Source organism: Oculina patagonica, chromosome 11 (genome assembly GCF_052425735.1).
Source record: "Oculina patagonica isolate OP01 chromosome 11, crgOcupat, whole genome shotgun sequence".
NCBI lineage: Eukaryota > Metazoa > Cnidaria > Anthozoa > Scleractinia > Oculinidae > Oculina > Oculina patagonica.
In genome coordinates, this window is record NC_135768.1 from 15,977,938 (window position 1) to 15,999,394 (window position 21,457).

Here is a 21,457-nt window from a genome sequence, read left to right on the forward strand (position 1 = left end):
AGAGTATTGCTTACTCCCCCCTGGATGGGATGCTAGTCCATCGCAGGGTTACCCCCCAGCAGTAAATTCGCCGGTACCCATTTATACACCTGGGTGGAGAGAGGCACTGTGAGAGTGAAGTGTCTTGCCCAAGAACACAACGCAGCGCCCCGGCTAGGCCTCGAACCCGGGCCGTTCGACTCGGAGGCGAGCGCGCTAACCATTAGACCACCGCGCCTCCCACATTTTTGTATGGTACAATAACAGAAAATCTTGTAGATGCTAATGGTGAATAAAAAGTGGACAAGCTGTAAAAGTGTTTAGCATGCTGGCCTCTGGATCAAGCAGTCCTGGTTGCAGCACTGGCCAGCATACCTGCCAACTCTCCAGATTTTCCCGGGAGTCTCCAAGTTTTTCAACAAGTCTCCCGGGCTGATTTTCAGAGAGTATTCATACATTGTCTTAAATGATATCCTTACAATGCAAAGATTTCTGGACGTCTCCAGATTTTTGTATTCTGGGGGTTGGCAGGTATGCTGGCCAGGGCCACTGGGTAAGACATTCAACTTTTAAAGTGCTTTTCTCCACCCAGGTGTAGAAGTATGTACTGGCTAATTTAATACTGCAGTAACACTGAATGGACTAGCATCCCATCTAGGTGGGGGGGGGGGGGGGGGGGTATGAAATATGCCAGGATAAGCTGTAGAAACCAGCTCAAGCCCGATGGGACACTAGGCTTGAATGCCAGAATGAATGTATGTTGTTGTTGTTGCTGTTATTGCCATGTTATAAGTCCTGTATTGACTAAGCTTGTTCGACCAAGGTGGTGGGATATTGGTCTTGTTCTAGGAATTATAAATTTTCTTTAACTGGCAACACAGCCATTTCAGACCCAAAGTTAAGAAATTTTAATCCCTTTTTACCGAATGGTAATGAGGTTATGTTATGGGCCGCATTTTCTCACTCGAACACTCACTCACTCAGTCACTCACTGGATTCTGATATCAAACCGCAATTAATTCATCATTAAACGAGAAACGTGCTGACAGAAAGGTCCTTTAAACGCATTCAGCACATATCAATCAGAAACAAATTATTCTTCAACCTCGTTCCAGGGTCTCTCTCTTTCAGGCAACTAAATTGAATTTCACAAAACAAATCGAAAGAGGATCACTTACACTTATCCTCTGGTGATAAAAGAGAATAGAATTCGCTCAACGAAGCCTCAGAGCATAGGCTATCAATGACCCATTCACGTAAGAAAACATTCAAAGAAGCGTTTTAGTGAACACAACATTCATGCACGTTTTTGTTTCGCGTCACATCATCTTCGTGTCACGTCATCCGTTCTTGATCTTTTTGAGTCGTGCAGAAACGCGCATCTTTCTCTCAAATTTTATTCGCTGCTAAAAAAAGTAAACATATTCACAAAACAAATTTACTTAATGCTAAAAAGATTCAAAGGTTACACTTAAATATTTTTGTGATAAAATACGGAATTCGCGCTATGAACTACATATAGTTACGCTTAAACTGTTATAAAAAATTATTACGCTCGCCTTGTGACGTGTTTTAGTCAACACAACATCCACGGCACGTTTTTGTTTCACATCACGTCACCTCGTGTCACGTCATCCGTTTTTTCCACTTTTTTGCTTGTTTACAAGCGAAAGTAGGAGAATAACAGTTATGTTAGGGAAAATTTCACATTCTTGTAAACTCTCAAGGGATTTTTTTAATTTCTCAAGGGACTGTTTTAATTTCTCAAGGGATTACTTTCAGCTGTGGGTGATCACTTGCGATCTCGTGGAAAAAAACGTGACTTGTCACATTTACAAACGTTATATAACAATTTTAAAAGTGACATGTCAGCTTTCTTATCTCAACGCACGTGTGTCTGAAAGGCGATCTATAAAAAGCGTCGTACAAACAATGGATTGCGTAACTAACGCTAAAACACGAATAAATAATCACTAGCACTTACATCGTTTAAAAAGTTACAAACGTCAAAAATAAACCATACCAAAAAAACTCGCTCTTTTCAAAGATATTTTTGAAGTTAAAACAAATGCAAGAGATGGGGGCTTCTTTTAGCTTAGGAGCGGTTAAAAATTAGGCCAAATTTGGTCGCTACAAGCGCCATTCTATTTCGTCATCAGCCTAGGTCGTTAAGGGCGTGACCTCTCGTTGACAGCAATGTTGCATGAATCGGCTTTACAACATGCGATCGTATCGACGCAGTTCGAGTGGAATTTCATTCAAAGACAGCAAATTTTTTTCGTATTTCATCTTCAAATATAATTCGAAAGCATTCACTGTATATATGGCTTTTGTTTAATCCTTCTTAAGCCCACGAAGAAGCTGTCTTGAAATCCGACCCTCGCAGAGCCTGGACAAAACGCAGCTTGAGTGTATCGATTTGTTTACGCCGCAATAATATGCGCAATGTTTTCTCCGACAGTAGTCGGAAATATCCGTAGTTTTTTCGTGCTTTTTCGTCGCAAAAACAAAGCGTCGAACGCATATTTTGTTGTTTCATTTTTGTTTCATTTTGTTGTTTCATTTGCTAATTTCGCTGCCGTAATCGACCGCCTCGAAAGGTCCTTGCAATTTTAAAGTATAGAATTGTCAGATCTCGGTGAAATTTGCACTGTTTATTTGTGTAATGTTGAGGAATATGTGTAGAAATACCCGGCGCGGACGCGCCATTTTTGACACAATTATATGGCTGCATTTCCTCCGCGAAGATAGGAAATTGTTAAACTAAACTACAAAGCAACTGTAATGATAAGTTCGAAGAACAATGCACAGGATAAACCTTCGACTCGTACTTCATGCAAAAAAGTCGGTATCTCGAAGAGACTTTGATTCGTCTTTTTGAGTCGAGCAGATACACGAAGTGTTCGGGCGTATCTTTTCTCTCAAATTTTTTTCCGCTGCTCACAAAATAACGCTATACGTGCTGACAGAAAAGTAAACATATTCACAAAACAAATTTACTTAATGCTTAAAAGGATCAAAGGTAATACACTAACCGGTAAATATTTTGGTTGTGAAAACTGAATAGCGCTACGACCCCTGCGAACACGAGCCATCAATGACGCAACTCACGTGGAAAAATAAAGCAAAGTGAGATTGCTTTACTTTATTGGACACTTATTTAGAAAAAATGCGGAGGTCGGCACTTCATTCATCGAATTACCATGAGGTTGCTCGAAGAGCCTTTGATTGTGACTATAGTTTATTTGTTTTGTTTTTTTAAAGATTGCTTGTTAGTGGTAATCTTTTAGTACCCAAGTTATTTTCAATGAAACCAAAGGAAGCTATTAATTATATTGCTGTCAAACTATTAACATGTCAAATCTGAGTATATCACCTTTAAGGATGACAGTTGTCTTGCCTTGTTGTTAAGCAGTGGATAAGCTGTTGTCTGAGAGGATTTGCCACATAGAAGGGCAATAAATACTAAATATCCAAAGCTGTTTTGAAATCCACAAGCCTTTGGTACATCATGATAATAAAGTTAAATCTCACTAAATCTGCCACTTTCGTGATCTCCTTAGGCAAATAATCGACTGTGGAATGATAAAACCTGCAATCCGTGCCATAATGAATGATTTGCCACTAATCGGATCCTGTGTTTTGCGTAGAGGATTCTGGGATCGCTAGGGGGCAAACATTGCAAGTCGATAGAAGAAAATATATGGCGAAAAGTTGTTTTGACGTTCAAAAATACGATTTTGGAGAGAGATCAACGCTTTTTCGCCAGTATTTTATCAGGAATGGATTTGGGCAATGTTGGTACGTTGAAAGTGTTAGGTTTTGTTTGAATAACCGTAAAATATGCGATAAAATCTACCGCTTTTATAAAGGTTTACATGTATTATATTGTGAAATAGACATCGCGTGACTGGGGTCTTGAAATATTATAAAATTGAAAATAGCTCAATAAAGCCCTTTCAGTAGTTGTATAATATTTTACGTTTGCACAAGCTGTTAACTTATTAGTTACGTCTTTTAATAACAAATAATTATTATGGCTTCGTATAAAATGGTGACAGACATTCACAGACTCCTATACGATCGTAACTTTATAAATTTCCCGATCGCTTTTGGATTTGGTCGTTTAATGTATTTTGTTTATTACTAGTTTAAAAAAGGGAACTATATCCTGTCAGCTGTATTATTAAGAAGTGTTTTAAGTTTAGTAGAGCCCTAACAATGCCGCCAACAAATGTGTAGAGGTCGTAGGTCTGCGTGGTTCCCAGGTTGTACATTTTTACACATCTGTACCGTATTTATTGTTACTGATGTACTTGCTATTTGGACTGTTGTGATTTATCTTGGCTCATTAAGAGGCTGTGTCTGTAATAGTGGTCTGCCCGATCTGGCTTGTTAAATAGATTTCGCTCTTTTCTAGTGTGTTGCAAGACTTTCATGTACTTATACTAAAAACACAATTCACTTGACCGGATCATTAATTTTTTTCGAGTTTTTAAGGATTTTCGGTTCACCCGAACGAGCACTTGTAACGACCACTGTCAAGGCTTAAATTTACCACAACTTTGAAAATTAATTAAAAAAGAACTAACAACTTCTGTACCAAACAAACACTACAGCCTGTTAAATTATGTCTTTTTAATTTATCACACCAACTTTCACGAACATTGAGCTCGAATCAAGCTAGCAGCAAAACATTAATGACACCCCTAACACACACCTTGATGAAACACTTGAAAACGGCTCAGATTCAAACTTAAGTTTTGAAAAAGTGAGGCGGTCTACTTCAATCAAACCAGTGCAGCCGAAAAGTAGATGTAATAGAAAATGTTCCTATCGAAAAAAACCTTTTGGTATCGTCTTAATGAAATATTTACAGCTGTGTAAACTTGCCCAATTTCGAAGATCTTCATGTTTGCAGCCATTTTGAAGGACTCGTCAGGACGAGGAGTTTCATCAACTGGCCTCGCAGACATACCTAACACCATCAGAAATAAACAAAGATTAGATATAAATGCATTGCAGTTCAACTGAAAGAGAATAAATCGTGTTTAAAAATGGAAGCTCGACTTACATTTCAACGATTTCTACGGGCGTAAGGTCATTCTTGTTCGAATTTCGCTTGATGATTCCACAACAAATAACAATATTTGACACGCAGACTTTGACTGAATGTAGCGTTTAAATCAGTTAAAGGTAGTAACCTCGTGCTTTCCCTTCTTAACCGGCGTACAGCGAAGTTGTTTCACGACAAAACAGCAAGAATCAGGTAAAGAAGACCAAACTGACATGTTTATCGATTGGTCGGTTATATACTTCATGTATGGAGTACCGTTGTGTACCGTATGTGTACCGTATAGTGCCTCATACATGAAGTAGTGACCGACAGGCCGTTTCTTCAGCTGTTTCTTCGACGTTCAACGTTTTGCGATGGAAAATCTTTGCTGTACGCCAGTAAGGAAGGAAAAGCACAAAGTTACTGCCTTGAGCTGATTCATAGGTTACATTAAGTCGAAGTTTGTATGTCAAATTTTGTTATTTCTAGTGGAATCATCGAGCGAAATTCCAATAGTAGCAACCGTACGTCCGTAGACGTCCGTAACAGTCAAAATGTAAGTCGAGCTTCCATTTTTAAACACGATTTATTCTCTTTCAGTTGAACTGCACTGCATTTATATCTAATCTTTGTTTATTTCTGAAGGTGTGAGGTATGTCTGCGAGGCCAGTTGATGAAACTCCTCGTCCTGACGAGTCCCTCAAAATGGCTGCAAACATGAAGATCTTCGAAATTGGGCAAGTTTACACAGCTGTAAATATTTCATTAAGACGATACCAAAAGGTTTTTTTCGATAGGAACATTTTCTATTACATCTACTTTTCGGCTGCACTGGTTTGATTGAAGTAGACCGCCTCACTTTTTCAAAAATTAAGTTTGAATCTGAGCCGTTTTCAAGTGTTTCATCAAGGTGTGTGTTAGGGGTGTCATTAATGTTTTGCTGCTAGCTTGATTCGAGCTCAATGTTCGTGAAAGTTGGTGTGATAAATTAAAAAGACATAATTTAACAGGCTGTAGTGTTTGTTTGGTACAGAAGTTGTTAGTTCTTTTTTAATTAATTTTCAAAGTTGTGGTAAATTTAAGCCTTGACAGTGGTTGTTACAAGTGCTCGTTCGGGTGAACCGAAAATCCTTTAAAACTCGAAAAAAATTAATGATCCGGTCAAGTGAATTGTGTTTTTAGTATAAGTACATGAAAGTCTTGCAACACACTAGAAAAGAGCGAAATCTATTTAACAAGCCAGATCGGGCAGACCACTATTACAGACACAGCCTCTTAATATTTGCAAGATGTACTTTAAGAGGAGATTTGTAGAAGAATCCGACAACGTCCGGTAATGCTATGAAAAATTGTTCGCTTATCCTTTGCATGAAGGTAGTCCTTATTAAAACTAAAAACGTTATGTTGTTTTTTTCTTCAAATATTTTTATTTTTCTGAGAAAAACGAAATTTTTTGATTTGACATCTAGACTCGTCTAGACTCGATTGAGAGGGTACAAATTGGGTTGAAAATTGACCATTTTCAATCGATTCGTATGTCAAAACCATCACGCGCAGAAAAAAATAAATACAACCGGTCTATTGCATGACTCTTCCTTGTCCAAATAAGCATAGTTTCAAGAGTTTTGGTTTAATCTAATTATTTTACGGTAAACAAAACCAGACTATGCTCACGCGAAATGAAAGTCGGTCGGTCAAAAGAATCGTCATTTTCACTATGTGCCTTATCTCAGAATTCCTTGAGATAAATATATTTCAACTGTAGAAGGATGATACTTTCAAAATATTTAAAGTTTTGTCTGGGTAAATGATTAAGCACTTGTCAAAAAATTATTCAAAATCGTACAAAAACGACACAAATCACGCAAGCTTTCGAATGCGTGACCAAAAGTATTACCACCGTATTTGTTCTTTAAATCAATTTAGTCGTAACACTAGCAATACCAAGGCATAAATCATAATAAATATGTTCACCTTTGCTTGATTATGATATCCTGTCCCATGCAATACGTTTTTTCCTGTCATTTCTTCAATGGCTTCCCGTTCAGTTCGCATGCCGCTTGTCGAATCCGTCTGCGACTGGTGAATTTGAAGCAACCACCGATACGAGTTTAACCAAATATGTATCGTCATGATTAACAAGCCCTTTTTGTGTTACTTGATTAAGCCATATTTCAGGTTATAGCCGGCAAAGCGTTTTCGATAAGCCACTTTGCAGTGCCTGTTGGCCCCGTTATTATTCCAAGTTAAGTATAAATTTGCATACTTTCGAGACAAGCGTGACAGTTTTTTATACTTAGGGGGGGGGGGGGGGGTGAGGAAGGGTCTTAAATTTTTAGATGAATCAATGGTTTGAAAACGTTTGGGGATGAATTGTCACAAACTCGTATTTGCTACGTGATTTACTTTACTTATAAGTTCTGCTTACGCTCAAAATCAAAGAGAGAAAAACCGTAAAAGTATTGACAAAAAGCCGCTGTCAGGAAAAAGTGTTGTAATCTATTAAAGTTAGACTTTCTAAAAGTCGTTTGCTTCTCGTTTCCGGTTTGGTGGTAGTCTATAATCTACTAATTGCTGGTTGCTCCTTCTATAAAAACCATATAATTCAGTTATGTACTTCGTTATTCTCCAAAACAACAAAGTAAAATAATTGACCTTGTGTGTGCGAGAATTCACGTTGTTTACTTTTAGGAGACGAGACTAATGTAATTTACTAAACTCGATTATAGATGTTTGAATGATTTCTTTTTTCTCACGAACCATTTGTGGAGCAACCGGCACAACACAGTCCCCATAAAGTGCTTTTTCCTTCAGTTGTCTGGTGAACTGTTGGAAACTCCATATGTTCTCGCTGCACTTGGTGTCTCATGGAAGTTTCTTGTTCTTTTAAAACGATAGTTGGCAGTCCTTGCTCGTATGATCGACGCGATTTTACTATCTGTCCCTTTCATCGATCCGAGCTTGGAATTGGATGGCGAAAAAGTTCCAGTACATGCAAAGTTCCTCACGAGATTGCTTATCACAGTAAAGGGAAGACTTCTAAAGGAGATAGAGATGTAGGAAGAGAAATATCAAATGTCATATTCCAGAAAACTGGTATCCTTGTTCCCGTGGGGTCAGGTTTGACGTTGTGAAATTCTTTTACATCCCCATGTAAAATACGGTATTAGTTTGTGACAATTCATCCCCAAACGTTTTCAAACATTTGATTCATCTAAAAATTTAAGACCCTTCCTCACCCCACCCCCCCCCCTAAGTATAAAAAACTGTCACGCTTGTCTCGAAAGTATGCAAATTTATACTTAACTTGGAATAATAACGGGGCCAACAGGCACTGCAAAGTGGCTTATCGAAAACGCTTTGCCGGCTATAACCTGAAATATGGCTTAATCAAGTAACACAAAAAGGGCTTGTTAATCATGACGATACATATTTGGTTAAACTCGTATCGGTGGTTGCTTCAAATTCACCAGTCGCAGACGGATTCGACAAGCGGCATGCGAACTGAACGGGAAGCCATTGAAGAAATGACAGGAAAAAACGTATTGCATGGGACAGGATATCATACTCAAGCAAAGGTGAACATATTTATTATGATTTATGCCTTGGTATTGCTAGTGTTGCGACTAAATTGATTTAAAGAACAAATACGGTGGTAATACTTTTGGTCACGCATTCGAAAGCTTGCGTGATTTGTGTCGTTTTTGTACGATTTTGAATAATTTTTTGACAAGTGCTTAATCATTTACCCAGACAAAACTTTAAATATTTTGAAAGTATCATCCTTCTACAGTTGAAATATATTTATCTCAAGGAATTCTGAGATAAGGCACATAGTGAAAATGACGATTCTTTTGACCGACCGACTTTCATTTCGCGTGAGAATAGTCTGGTTTTGTTTACCGTAAAATAATTAGATTAAACCAAAACTCTTGAAACTATGCTTATTTGGACAAGGAAGAGTCATGCAATAGACCGGTTGTATTTATTTTTTTCTGCGCGTGATGGTTTTGACATACGAATCGATTGAAAATGGTCAATTTTCAACCCAATTTGTACCCTCTCAATCGAGTCTAGACGAGTCTAGATGTCAAATCGAAAATTTCGTTTTTCTCAGAAAAATAAAACTATTTGAAGAAAAAAACAACATAACGTTTTTAGTTTTAATAAGGACTACCTTCATGCAGAAGATGAGCGAAATCCCTGTATTTTAAGAATTGCCGCAAAAAACAATTTTTGTTCGATTCTTCTACAAACTTGCTCTTAAGTTCTTTCTAGAAGGACAAGATCTTAAATTATCCGTGAGGATGTTCATTAGTACAGTGTTGCAATGTGTTTCTTCGTATCGCGGATGACATGTTTGTGTTTTGTCTAGTTTAGCCAGAGGCTGCTAAGCTTTACTTCGAGAAAGATTTAACCTTGTTTTAGAGAGAGCCCATGCTCATGACAAATCATCTTTCTTATTCTTGGGGGTGTAGAATCTAAATATTCCATCGCGAGAAAGAATTGGTTTTGCCTCTCTGGGTACATTCGATCGTTTATCACATATCGCAAACAGCACAATGATGATAAAGATTGCTACCGGACATATTTCTAATATTATTTGTATAACTAAGCATAGAAATAATCATGTTCACACGTAAATACAACTCAAAGGACTTTATTAAGTAATTTCCTCCAGATATATACCTAACTTGTAATATTTCGAGACATTTTGAGATGTCAATTTCAAAATAAACCTTGCCGCTTGCGCTTGCGAAAGCAGAGGTTTATCGGTAAACTTGATCACCTATTTGGCGGTTATTCAAACAGAAACTTACACTTTTCGAGAATCAACAATGTCCAAATCCATTCCTGATAAAATACTGGCGAAAAAGCGTTGATCTCTCTCCAAAATCGTACTTTTGAACGTCAAAACAACTTTTCGCCATATATTTTCTTCTGCCGACTTGCAATGTTTGCCCCCTAGCGATCCCAGAATCCTCTACGCAAAACACAGGATCCGATTAGTGGCAAATCATTCATTCTTTGGGACACTCATTTCAAAAATCATAACGTGACATTCCGTTGCAAATTCTCAGAATGTTGCAAAATAGACGGTAACGGAAAACATTGTTTTTTCAAGGTACACAACATTGTAATTGGGCAGGGGGGTAATTGTTGATTTTTCCCCCTGTTTCAAGTGCAAAAAACGGGAAGTGTCCCAAGAATTGTGGCGTGGATTGTGGGTTCATCCACCGCACTAAATTCGGCTAACGTCATATCGCCTTTGGTGAAGTAATATTCAGTGAAACGAATTTGAAGGGAGTTACAGAAGTTTAAATTCGGTCAAAATCTGATACATTACTTGTACTTTACCATTTACAGAATTCTGTACGCCAATCGGACCTATTGATAAGATTGCGTGACGGAAATTTCCCGCGCAATTAGCGCGCGCGCAAGTGCTCATTGGGAAGCAGTTCCTTCGACTCAGTTTGGTTGTTTTTGTTGCATTTGCGAGAGAAAAAAACGTAGAAATTGTTAGAAATCATGGCAGTTTTTGACGAAAAGTGGCAGAAGGCCAAAGCAAGCATCACGGAAAGAGGTATTTTCATGTTTAACAACGAGCTATTAAGCGATGTAAGCCTTGTTGTTCGAGCCTGGAGTGACGAAGGTGAGCCCAAGAAAAACAAGATGGCGATTCCTGCCCACAAGTTTGTGTTGACAAGTTGTAGTCCTGTGTTTTTCGCCATGTTTTGTGGGGAACTTGCCGAGAAATCGGACTCTGTTGACTTGCCAGACTGCGAGTACGAGGGAGTGTTGGAAATGCTACGATACATGTACAGCGGGAAGGCGGAATTAAATGAAAGCAATGTTGTACAAGTGCTGTATGTAGCAAAGAAATACATCTTACCTTCACTCGCTACTGAATGTGTTCGGTTTTTGAAGAGACGCCTGAACGCATACAACGTGTTTTGGGTTCTGTCTTATGCGCAGCAGTATGATGAAAAAGTCCTCGTTGATCAGTGCTGGGAATTAATTGATAGAGATACTGAAGACGTTGTGAAATCAGAAGAATTCGCGACGATTGACAGATCTTTACTGAAAGAAATTATAAAGAGAGATACATTGACAATCCAAGAGGTAGAGTTGTTTCAAGCTGTTGATGTCTGGGCTTCAAAGGAATGTGAGAGGCAAGGATTGACTCCAGATGGCAATGTGAAAAGAAAGATCCTTGGGGAAGATATTGTAAAAGCAATACGTTTTCCAGTAATGGAGGACAAAGATATTGTTAGCTTTGTCCTTGGTAGCAAGATCCTTACCTCAGAAGAAGTGTTTGACATCATGAAGTATTTAAATTCTGTTCCAAGCTCGCCAGTCGGTTTTCCAGGAAAGCAAAGGGTTGGAACTCTTTTATCGTGTGACAGATTTGATAGTGTTGGCGTGGATACAGAAAATGCATGGGGTTACAACAGTGATAAAAAAGAATGTATTGATTTGCAGGTAGACAGGGATACACTTCTCTATGGGGTTCGAATGTTTGGCAACAAAAATAGTGACTATGTTGTAATTTTAAAAATAAGAGAAGCTGGGCTTTCTGCTTTAATACCGGCACCTGTTTCCAAGTCAGGTATGTTTTCTTCCACACGTAAGCAGAATGAATTAACATTGGCCCAGTTTTATGGTTTCGATGTTATGTTTGACTCTCCATTTCTTCTACGTAAAGGCATCAGATATTGTGTTTCAGCCAGAATAGATGGCCCTGCTGCGATGTATGGGGTTGATGGTGCTTTTGAGGTGCAAATAATGGAAGGTGTGACATTTACCTTCTTGAATTGCCAAGAAGAGGATTGCGGTTCAACTGATAATGACGTTGGTCAATTTGCAGCATTTCTGTTCAGGCCAAGAAAATAATGACATTCAAGATGGCAGTGCCACAATACAAAATGGCTGTCTGAAGATAGAAGAGACTTTCCATGGGGGTTTCCAAAGACGCTGTCGCTTGTTTTCCAAATCACCTGTTGCGAAAAAAGTCGTTGTCAGTTTTTGCTATAAAACTAATGCCGCTGAATGTTTCAATTTTTTGTGATGCTGTAATTTTGTTTAATTTTTAGTGTTAGCACCCCCTAAATATTTCTTTTTGTTTATAGTAGATTAACCTCATGTAAAGTTGTCACTGTTTAAACTAACACTGGAATGTTGCATTCGCAAATTGTCACCCCTTTTCTGACTGTTTCTGTCAGTTGTTGGTTTTTGGAAACAGGATTGTTGTTATTTCCAGTAAGAGTCTAGTGGCTGGTGGGTGTTAATACTTTTGGGAGGTGTGACTAGGGGTTCCCTTTGTGGTCCTCCTGCCGTTTCAACCATAGGTTTTTTTAATCTGAAATATTATGCCCTTAAACTGTTTAAGTGACCTTGGAAATCTGTTGGAAAACAATTTAAGGGGCTTCTAGGTGACAACAAGATACTCCAACGTGAAGTACTGGTATTTGTTTACGCTCATTTTTTAGGATTGCTTTCGGGGAAAGTATGATTTATTAATAGGCATGTTAAGATAAACATTGTATAATTGTCATGGTCATTAATTTTACATTGCAGCCTGTTTCATTTTGACATATTACATGATTATTACAGCTATAAAAAGACAAGACACATTTCAAAATAATTTTCATAATTCTTAGAAATAGTAAAGAATTTCCATTGATTTTATATACTGTCATAATCATTCCCAAATACTTGTTGAGTTGATGTTTTAAAATAAAACCAACTAGATGAAATTTGTTGTACATAATTTTGAACATTAAAGAAGGAAAGTTGATACAATATGTGTTTGTAGATAACAGCTGAAAATGTAAAGAAAAGTTGATATAAGTAATTTAACACGATAGGGGGGGGGGGCTGCCATAATTATGGTAGACAACGTTGCAGGACAGCTCAGGGGCTGGGGGTAGAGGGAATCAGTGGAATGAAGAATTTTGTCAAGACTAAGGCCTGGTTTACACTAGCGACATAATGGCAAGGTCATGCAAATACAAAAAACACCTCACTTTGATGTTTTATGTCACCAGTGTGAACAACATAACATAACAAAATAGTTGAAACATACCGGTAATGACATCAGTATAACGACATAAGGAAAAAACTGAACTTTTCTTTTTGACGTTATGTCCGCGTCCTTATGTCGCTAGTGTGAATCAGGCCTAAGCACTTAACAGATCTTTACAAAAATGGAAATAAGAGCATAAGTATGGCAACATAAATAGCAACTAACTACTAATTCCCGGTGTTGTGGTCTGGTCTTTGCCCATTGTGCCGTTGTACTGTTGAAATGCTCGGAGATATTAGCTATGTTAAAAGCTACTCTACAATCCGAGGGTAAACAAAGTATTCACTTCACTTCACAGCTAAAGAGTTTCTGGTTATAATAATACCAGGGAAGGGTAGGGATTATTAGTGTTAAGTCTGGAGTATGATCTCAAAATGAAACTGAACATGGTCTACCATACGTTGAAACAGGCGCAATGGCGTCCCAGTGGCACAGTGCCGTGCTCCCTCCTGCCACCACCTTGTGTGATTTCCCAACAACTAAACATTTTGAGTCAAGGAACCAAAGAATTCAAAGAAGTGATTACATACATGTAGAGGAACAAAAAGTTCATAGCAAGTCTTTCATTGGTTTGGACTGAGAAGGGGCAATGGTGATAAATTTGATTTTTTTTGGTTGAATTTTGCTGTTTTATATGATCACACAGTGGGTCCAGACACTGGAATAAGGGATGGGGGGGGGGGGGGGGGCTCTCAAAAATAATTTTTCTTGGTCTTTTGGGCCTCTGTTTGGCCTAAAAATAAGATGCCACCCGGGCCCCTCACATAGACCCGCCACTGTAATAAATGTGTGAAATGCTACATTAGTATATATTTTAGGCATATTTTATTATCTATGTGGTTGGACTCTAAAAGTATAAGTAAATTGACTTTGCCATCTATGAAAACACTGCATGTAACATGCATACAGAATACCTTTGTTAAGAAATACTGATATGGAGAAATTTATTTTCAAGGAACATCCCATTGTATTTTATAATTAACAATTATTCACCGAAGTGGAGGTGAATAGTACTGGTACTTAACCAATCAGTGTGCGCGAAAAGCACTATTCATTCACTTTAATTTCCAGAGGTGAAGTCAAGAATGGAACATTCTGATTGGTCGAGAAGCTGGCATGACGCCATATTCACCGCGCTAGGCCTTATTCTTACTTATTTTCGCGATTTCAAAATAATCGCGAAATTTAATACGCGCGAAGAAAACATTGCGCAAAAAATTTGAAGGGACTTTGTCACCAGTTGACTTCAAAACCCCAAGAGCCTAAAGACATATGGAAACTACGAATAGTGATCCAATTTTGTTTAAAATTACCATGCAAGTGCACTGAAGCGAAAAACAAAAAATGGCTCCCTTTTTTCTTCAAAAACAATTCATTTTATATCTTCATCTTGATGCAATAGGTGCATTTCATGTATAGGAAGACCTATACGCCAATTTGAGTACTTTTTACCAAAAAGCATTAAAATACCCGTGACAGTGTACCTTTTTTAAGCACGCAAAAAATAATACCATATTATATTTATATCAAAACAGTACTGACATTTTAAATGTTTGGAACTGCAACTTTTTTTCCTTAAAAATAATTTCCGTTTTGTTTTCGTCTAGCACCCTTCCCCTGAGAACTGCTTTTTTCAGCTTGTAAATCGGCCAAAACCTCTTTAGTACAGTCACCAAAGTTTCCGTTTGCCGAGAGTCCTTGTAGTTAAATTGAACCAGACCTTTGTATATCCCGGGGGGGGGGCACTCAAAAAAGTTTTATACGGGGAGGCTCCGCCCCAAGCTCTTACCCCTTACCCTTTTATATACCATTTTCACAAAAATTGTACCCCTTTCGTATACCTTTTACTGAATAAAGGTACCCTTTGCATATACCTAAAAGACTTGGCATAAACTTAAAACAGGACGTTTTCTTGTCATTTTCAAGTTGCGCTTTATAAATTAAATTAATACAGCCATAAAGTGCGTCTGTTCGAAATATTTTAATTCAAGGCCCTTTAAAAAACCTAAATGACGGATTTACATACCCTTTCATATACCTTAACTTCTGAAATCCCTACCCTTTTATATACCTGAAGCCTGAAAAAGGTACCCCTTTCGGGCGGAGCCTCCTCGTATAGGCCATTATATGGAGTAGCCCCCCCGGGTTGTATATGTCTAGTAGTTCCTTAGTCTTTGACGACTGAGCCATAAAACACTGACAGAATCGCGAAAATACACTTTTGCTCAATTTTTCTTGCAGTCGCGAAAATTAGTACTCACGAAATTCGGCTCTCGAAATCTCGTTAAGCATGCGAGAAAATTAGTAAGAATAGGGTAGCATTTCAAGGCTTGGCTACTAAGCCATGCCACCTTTGCCACCCAGGCTAGTGAACATGGTGGCATTTGCTGAATGCCATTCATAAGTTTAGAAGAAATCACTCCAAGTCCTGGATATTTAAAACATTGGGAATTTTGAAAATGAACTTTCAAGGCTTTTGGACCGAAAAAATTTTAGGGGTCATGAATGGTCTATCACAATTTGGCAGTGCTCGCAAAATTAGGCTTCTGCTCGGAATGCTCGCAAAATTTTAGTGGGTGCTCGTTTGCTCATGCTCGCATAAATTTACAAGTGCTCGCATGCTCGGTTTTTAGTGTAGATAGTTTTTGAAAAGTGCTCGTTGCTCGCAAGGCTATCTTTTGTCAATGCTCGTGCTCGCAAAGAAAAACGCTGTGCTCGCATGCTCGCAAATGCTCGCAAAGACCATTCGATACCCCTAATTTTCAAGAGATGCTTTTCAAGGCATTCGAATTAATCGTAGATATGGTGGTTTTAGACATCGCACGCGGCCATAAGAAACTCAGTCAGATCGACTAACAAAACACCATTTACCTTAGTATAGAAATATAACGAAGCATTTTAACAACGCGAACAAAATTTACGCGTAACAAAATTAACGCGAATTTAATAAAAATACTGGTTAGATGCTTATAGTAAACTTAAGGTCGCGGGGGACACCTTAGGCTCATCATTATGCATTTATTTAAAGCGTATGCACGAAGTACAACGACTGACATCGACAACTTTACGAGATATTTATGACTGGACAAAAATATGGGCGCGTGCGCGTGATTTGTAAAAAATCCCTGTTTCTTTGATATTTTAACCAATTTAAAACAATACTTAGCGATATACGTTCATATAAAACATGAAACGTGAAACTGTAAGGCTGATCGAACTGTGTAGAAAACTTAATGCGGCAGAGACATGATAGTACACTAGCAGCATTTTGTTTGCGGCCCAGTGCAGTTTGTTCGTTTACGTTCATATAGATTGTAGGAAGTCTTTGAGCTTATTTTCATTTAACTTTGAATATTTCTGCAATTTAGAGTAATCACAAAAATATTCGGCATAAACAATCGTGTCCTTTTTAAAAACGCATTGTTCTCACCATAAAAGCGTGGAATATAATTACCATAATTACATCTCTCCTTGGTAAAATGATCGTATTTAGGTCGGGACACCTTCGGAAATCTCAAAGTTTGGACTTTTCCGACAATTTTGTGGCAGAGAATACAGCGCGGATACAGAACTTCATGACTTGCCACTGCAGATAGGTAAACTATGAATACTGTAGTGTGTCATAACAGAAGCGGAATTTTAAAAGAGCGCTTTTAGAAAGAGGTAGAAGACATTAAATTCAAATTTGCGCACTTAAACCGCCATAACTTGCTGGCAAACTTTAAATTAAAAAATCCGCTTCTGTTATGACACACTAGAGGTATTGACTGATTAGTTTTTGACAAGATCACAGTGTGCTGTCTCCTACTCGTTCCGCAAACTCTGCCACAAAATCATGTTTTTCCCAATTTGGCACTAACGAGGCTATAACATCGCCGTTAAATGCAATCTACCAAATAAAAGATGATATTCACAATCTTTCATCATTTCTTTATGTCTCTGTAAAATTTGAGCTTAATCGCACCCATAACAGCTGAGAAATAAGCATTTTAAAAGATGCAGGTCAAGCAAAATTTCCCTTCATGAATTTATTCATGCTGTTGGTATCCCCCGCGACCTTAAGTTAATAGTTTTTAATATTTTATTGTATTAGTTTTATTTAGTTTTTAACATTTTTAACATTCATTTTAGTTTTTAACGGTTGGTGTGATATCATAAGATTTTTACCGACCTAATTATATGTAGATGTGTTAACATCAATAAAATTAACGCGAATTTTTGAAATTCACGTTAATAACATGTGTCGTTAATATATTCTCTTCTCACTGGAGCTAGTCATTTCGAGAGGATTCACACAATTGCTCAGAAGTCACCACCGATTAAACAAAGGTAAAGGTAAAGTCTGTCTCCGAGCCATGAGGCCCATACAGCCGGAGCTTATCCCGGTTTCCGTAGCATTAAGCGACTAGGAGTATTGCTACTCCCCCTGGATGGGATGCTAGTCCATCGCAGGGTTACCCCCCAGCAGTAAATTCGCCGGTACCCATTTATACAAAGGTAAATTAAACAAAGGTACAAACAGATATCTATCTTTTTCGTAGTGCTTTATTTGTCCCGTTTTATTGCTTTAAGTTGAGTGTAAATTACGATTTCAATACATGTATGCAAGCAAGCACTTGCATTTGTTGTTTTTGTGTTTTCTATTGTTATTTCGCAGTTCTTAAAATTCACCTCTGAAAATTATACTAAAACAATTATTATTCGCCTCAGGCTCAGTGATTATGGTTGAATAATCCCCTCGACTTCGTCTCGAGGATTATTCAACAATAATCGCTTTGCCTTCAGCGAATAATTGCTAAATATAAATGCTTTTATTATTATTATCATTACTACAAGAGCCGTGCGGGTTGGCTTCTTTTTAAAACTACGGTACGCATGAACCAATGTATTAGTCACCATGTCACATGTACCCAAAGTGGAACTGTTGTTTTAGATTGCGTGACAGAATTTTCCCGCCTAATCGGCGCGCAAGTGCTCATTGAATAGCAGGCTTAGCAGCTCGTTCCAATCTTTGGTTCGCGAGTTGTCCGTGTGAGAAAAGATTGTTAGAATCTCGACTGAATAATCGGTTAAAAATGATAGTCTTTGACGAAAAGTGGCAGAAGGCCGTAGCAAGCATCACGGAAAGAGGCATTTTTATGTTCAACAGCGAGCTACTAAGCGATGTAAGCCTTGTTGTTCGAGAATCGAGTGACGAAGGTGAGGCCAAGAAAAGCAAGATGGCGATTCCTGCCCACAAGTTTGTGTTGTCGATTTGCAGTCCTGTGTTTTTCGCCATGTTTTGTGGAGAACTGGCGGAAAAATCGGACTCTGTTGACCTGCCAGACTGCGAATACGAGGGAGTGTTGGAAATGCTACGATACATGTACAACGAGAAGGCTGAATTGAACGAAAACAATGTGATGCAAGTGTTGTATTTGGCAAAGAAATACATCTTACCTTCTCTCGCCGATGAATGTGTTCGGTTTCTTCAAGAAAATCTGAACTCAGGAAACGTGTTTTGTGTTCTGTCAAATGCTCAGCAATATGATGAAAAGATTCTTGTGGATCAATGCTGGGAAGTGATTGACCAAGAAACTGAAGAAGCTGTGAAATCAGAGGGATTCGCGACGATTGAGAGATCTTTGCTTGAAGAAATTGTCAAAAGAGATTCACTAACAATCAAAGAGGTAGAGTTGTTTAAAGCTGTTGATCTCTGGGCTACAAAGGAATGTGAAAGGCAAGAACTGACTCCAGATGGCAGTGTAAAAAGACAGATTTTGGGAGAAAGAATTTTTAAAGAGATACGTTTCCCAGCAATGGAAGAGAAGGAGTTTGCTGCAGTTGTCCTTGGTTGCAAGATACTGACCCCAGAAGAACTGATTGAAATAATGAAGTGTTTTAATTCAGTAGTGACTTCACCAGTCTGTTTTTCTGAGAAGCAAAGGACTGGAACTAATTTAGTGTGTAACAGATTTGAGGGTACAGACATTGATGTAGATGATGCAGGTGAGACGTGGAATTACAATCATGATAACAAAGAGTGCATTGATTTGAAGGTAGACAAAGACATAAAACTTTATGGAATACGAATGCTTGGTAGTGAAAATAGCAACTATGTTGTAATTTTAAGAATAAGGGACACCCGATTTCCTGATAATATGTTCCTTTTATCAAAGTCAGGAACGTTTTCTTCCAAGCGAGTGCGGACCCAGTTAGCTCACTTTTATGGGTTTGATGTCATGTTTGATTCTCCAGTTGTTTTACGCAAAGGCGTCACGTATTGTGTTGCAGCCAGAATAGATGGTCCTGTTTCGTGGTATGGGTTTGATGGTCTTGATGAAGTTCACTGTCACGATGTGACATTTTCGTTTATTAATTGTCAAGAGAAGGGTTCTGGTTCGACTGGCGTATTTTTTGGTCAGTTTGCAGCATTTCTGTTCAGGCCGAAATAATTCATCTTCCTTGGGTATAGGGGGTGGGGGTGGTGGTGAAATTTGTTTTAACAAACCTGATACAGTCAACTCTCTCTAAGACGGACACCTTCGGGACCGGCCACAACTGTCCGTCTTATAGAGGTGTCCGCCTTGTAGAAAGTCGAGGTAACATGACACTAGTAATTCTGTGATAATAAAGCTTAACCTATGCACAATGCAACAAACCTTTGCAAACTGCAACAAAATAATAAAAGGACCGTATTCACTTGTCAAAGCAGAAGTTGAGAGCTTCTACAAACTGTTCTACTGTTAGTAGAAAACGACCTCTTTTATAGTGCCCGTACACGTAAGCAGAGAAGTAATCCATTAAAGCGTCATTGTTTTTGGTTAGTAAGCTTGGTATACAGAGGGGGGTGAATAGGGGTATGCAAATCTGCCGATCCGTCACAATTTAATGACCAAATCCGTCGATCCGTTGTAATTTAATGACCAAATTCGATTGAAGGATCCGAAAATCCGTTTAAAAATATGCTCTGAATCCGAAATCCGGGCCAAAATATAGCCAAAATCCGTCGATCCATTTTCCTATTCACCCCCCTCTATACACGTATCCTTATGGCGCTGACTAACTTTGCTTAAGGTCGACACGAAGTTTGGATGTATTTTCACTAATAAAACATGATCTCAAGTGTCCGTTAATGATTTTAAAGTGTCTGTTGTCCGTCGTAGAGAGGTGTCCGTCTTATAGGGAGTTTGGTTACAGTAAAATGACTGAAAAACGGCAGGGACCAAGACCAGGTGTCCGTCTTATGGAGGTGTCCGTCTTATAGAGGTGTCCGTTAAGAGAGAGTTGACTGTATGTTTGAAATATTTTGGAATATTAGTGTTAATTGTATTTTTTTGTTGTTCCATATAATTTAATATTTTAAATATTTTAATATGAGACTTTTATCACTTAATGTATTTATGTTAATCCATGGACTCCAGGAGTTTTTGCGAAATAACTCCCACAAGACATGCTTGACAATTTCTGGCCAGTCTTGAGCTAAATATTACATCCAAAGTACTCAAAACGGCATTTCCAATATGAAAGTGTGCCTTGCTTTTCACTAGCTTTGCTTTTCATGACATTTTTACTTGGCCATGTAGAAAAAGAGTTTTTTTATAAGAAATTAATCTACTTCTTTCCACTTTGCTTTTCCACTTTTGTTTTTGTTTTTTGTTTTGCTGTAGTTTGTAGTTTTCTACTTCTGGGCTTGCTTTCAATCCAAACATTCCCAAGAAAGCATCAATGAGACAGAAAATTCTTACCATGGGGTAGCCAGGGGATGAAAAAGGAAATTTTTCTTTGAGTTTTTCTCTCAAACTTCTAAGTTTTTTCGTATGTATTTTGAGCTCAGTCACTCTGCTTTGGGTATCATTGGAAAGATCTTAAATCCTCCTCATATTGCAGAGTTGTCAGCTAAAGTTGACATGGGACACATATTGTAGACGTGTAAAAATGTATATTTTAAGAGGTACTAGTAATTCTATAGGCTGGTTTTCACTAGTGATGGAGTTGGAGTCATAATCAGAAGCACAGCATTATGGTTTAGTGAAATCAAACTAAGGGCCTGTTTACAAGCAGGTAGGGTAACCCTAGTGCTTGGGTTACCCTAGCAAGAGGGTTAGAAAATAGCCCGGGTTTACAAGCAAAAATTCGCAGGTAGGGTAACCCTACTACCCGGGTCAACTTACACCGGTTATGCTTCAGTTAACCTTGTAAAATTTTGTCGTAAGAAGCTGTTATTCGAAAATAATTCTGTTCCAGTGCAAAAATACGACAAATTGTGAATGAACACGATGTTTCTTGGTCACAATTCGCTGTTTTTGTGGGTATTTTTAAACGTATTTAGCTTCTTGGAGCCAAAATAAAGTTGT

At 38.2% G+C, this 21,457-nt stretch overlaps 2 protein-coding genes across 2 annotated transcripts; both read left to right on the forward strand.

Annotated features, from left to right (window-relative positions):
- The first annotated feature begins 10,232 nt into the window (after positions 1 to 10,232).
- On the forward strand, positions 10,233 to 12,838 carry LOC144630366 (BTB/POZ domain-containing protein 6-B-like). The gene has a single exon (XM_078488731.1). The coding sequence runs from the start codon at positions 10,565 to 10,567 to the stop codon at positions 11,927 to 11,929; it is 1,365 nt and encodes a 454-aa protein (XP_078344857.1). The 5' UTR covers positions 10,233 to 10,564; the 3' UTR covers positions 11,930 to 12,838.
- Positions 12,839 to 18,129: 5,291 nt separating this feature from the next.
- On the forward strand, positions 18,130 to 20,685 carry LOC144630369 (BTB/POZ domain-containing protein 6-B-like). The gene is made up of 2 exons (XM_078488735.1): positions 18,130 to 19,584; positions 20,528 to 20,685. Exon 1 carries the CDS (start codon positions 18,197 to 18,199, stop codon positions 19,553 to 19,555), a length of 1,359 nt encoding a protein of 452 aa, XP_078344861.1. The 5' UTR covers positions 18,130 to 18,196; the 3' UTR covers positions 19,556 to 19,584; positions 20,528 to 20,685.
- The last annotated feature ends 772 nt before the right edge of the window (positions 20,686 to 21,457 follow it).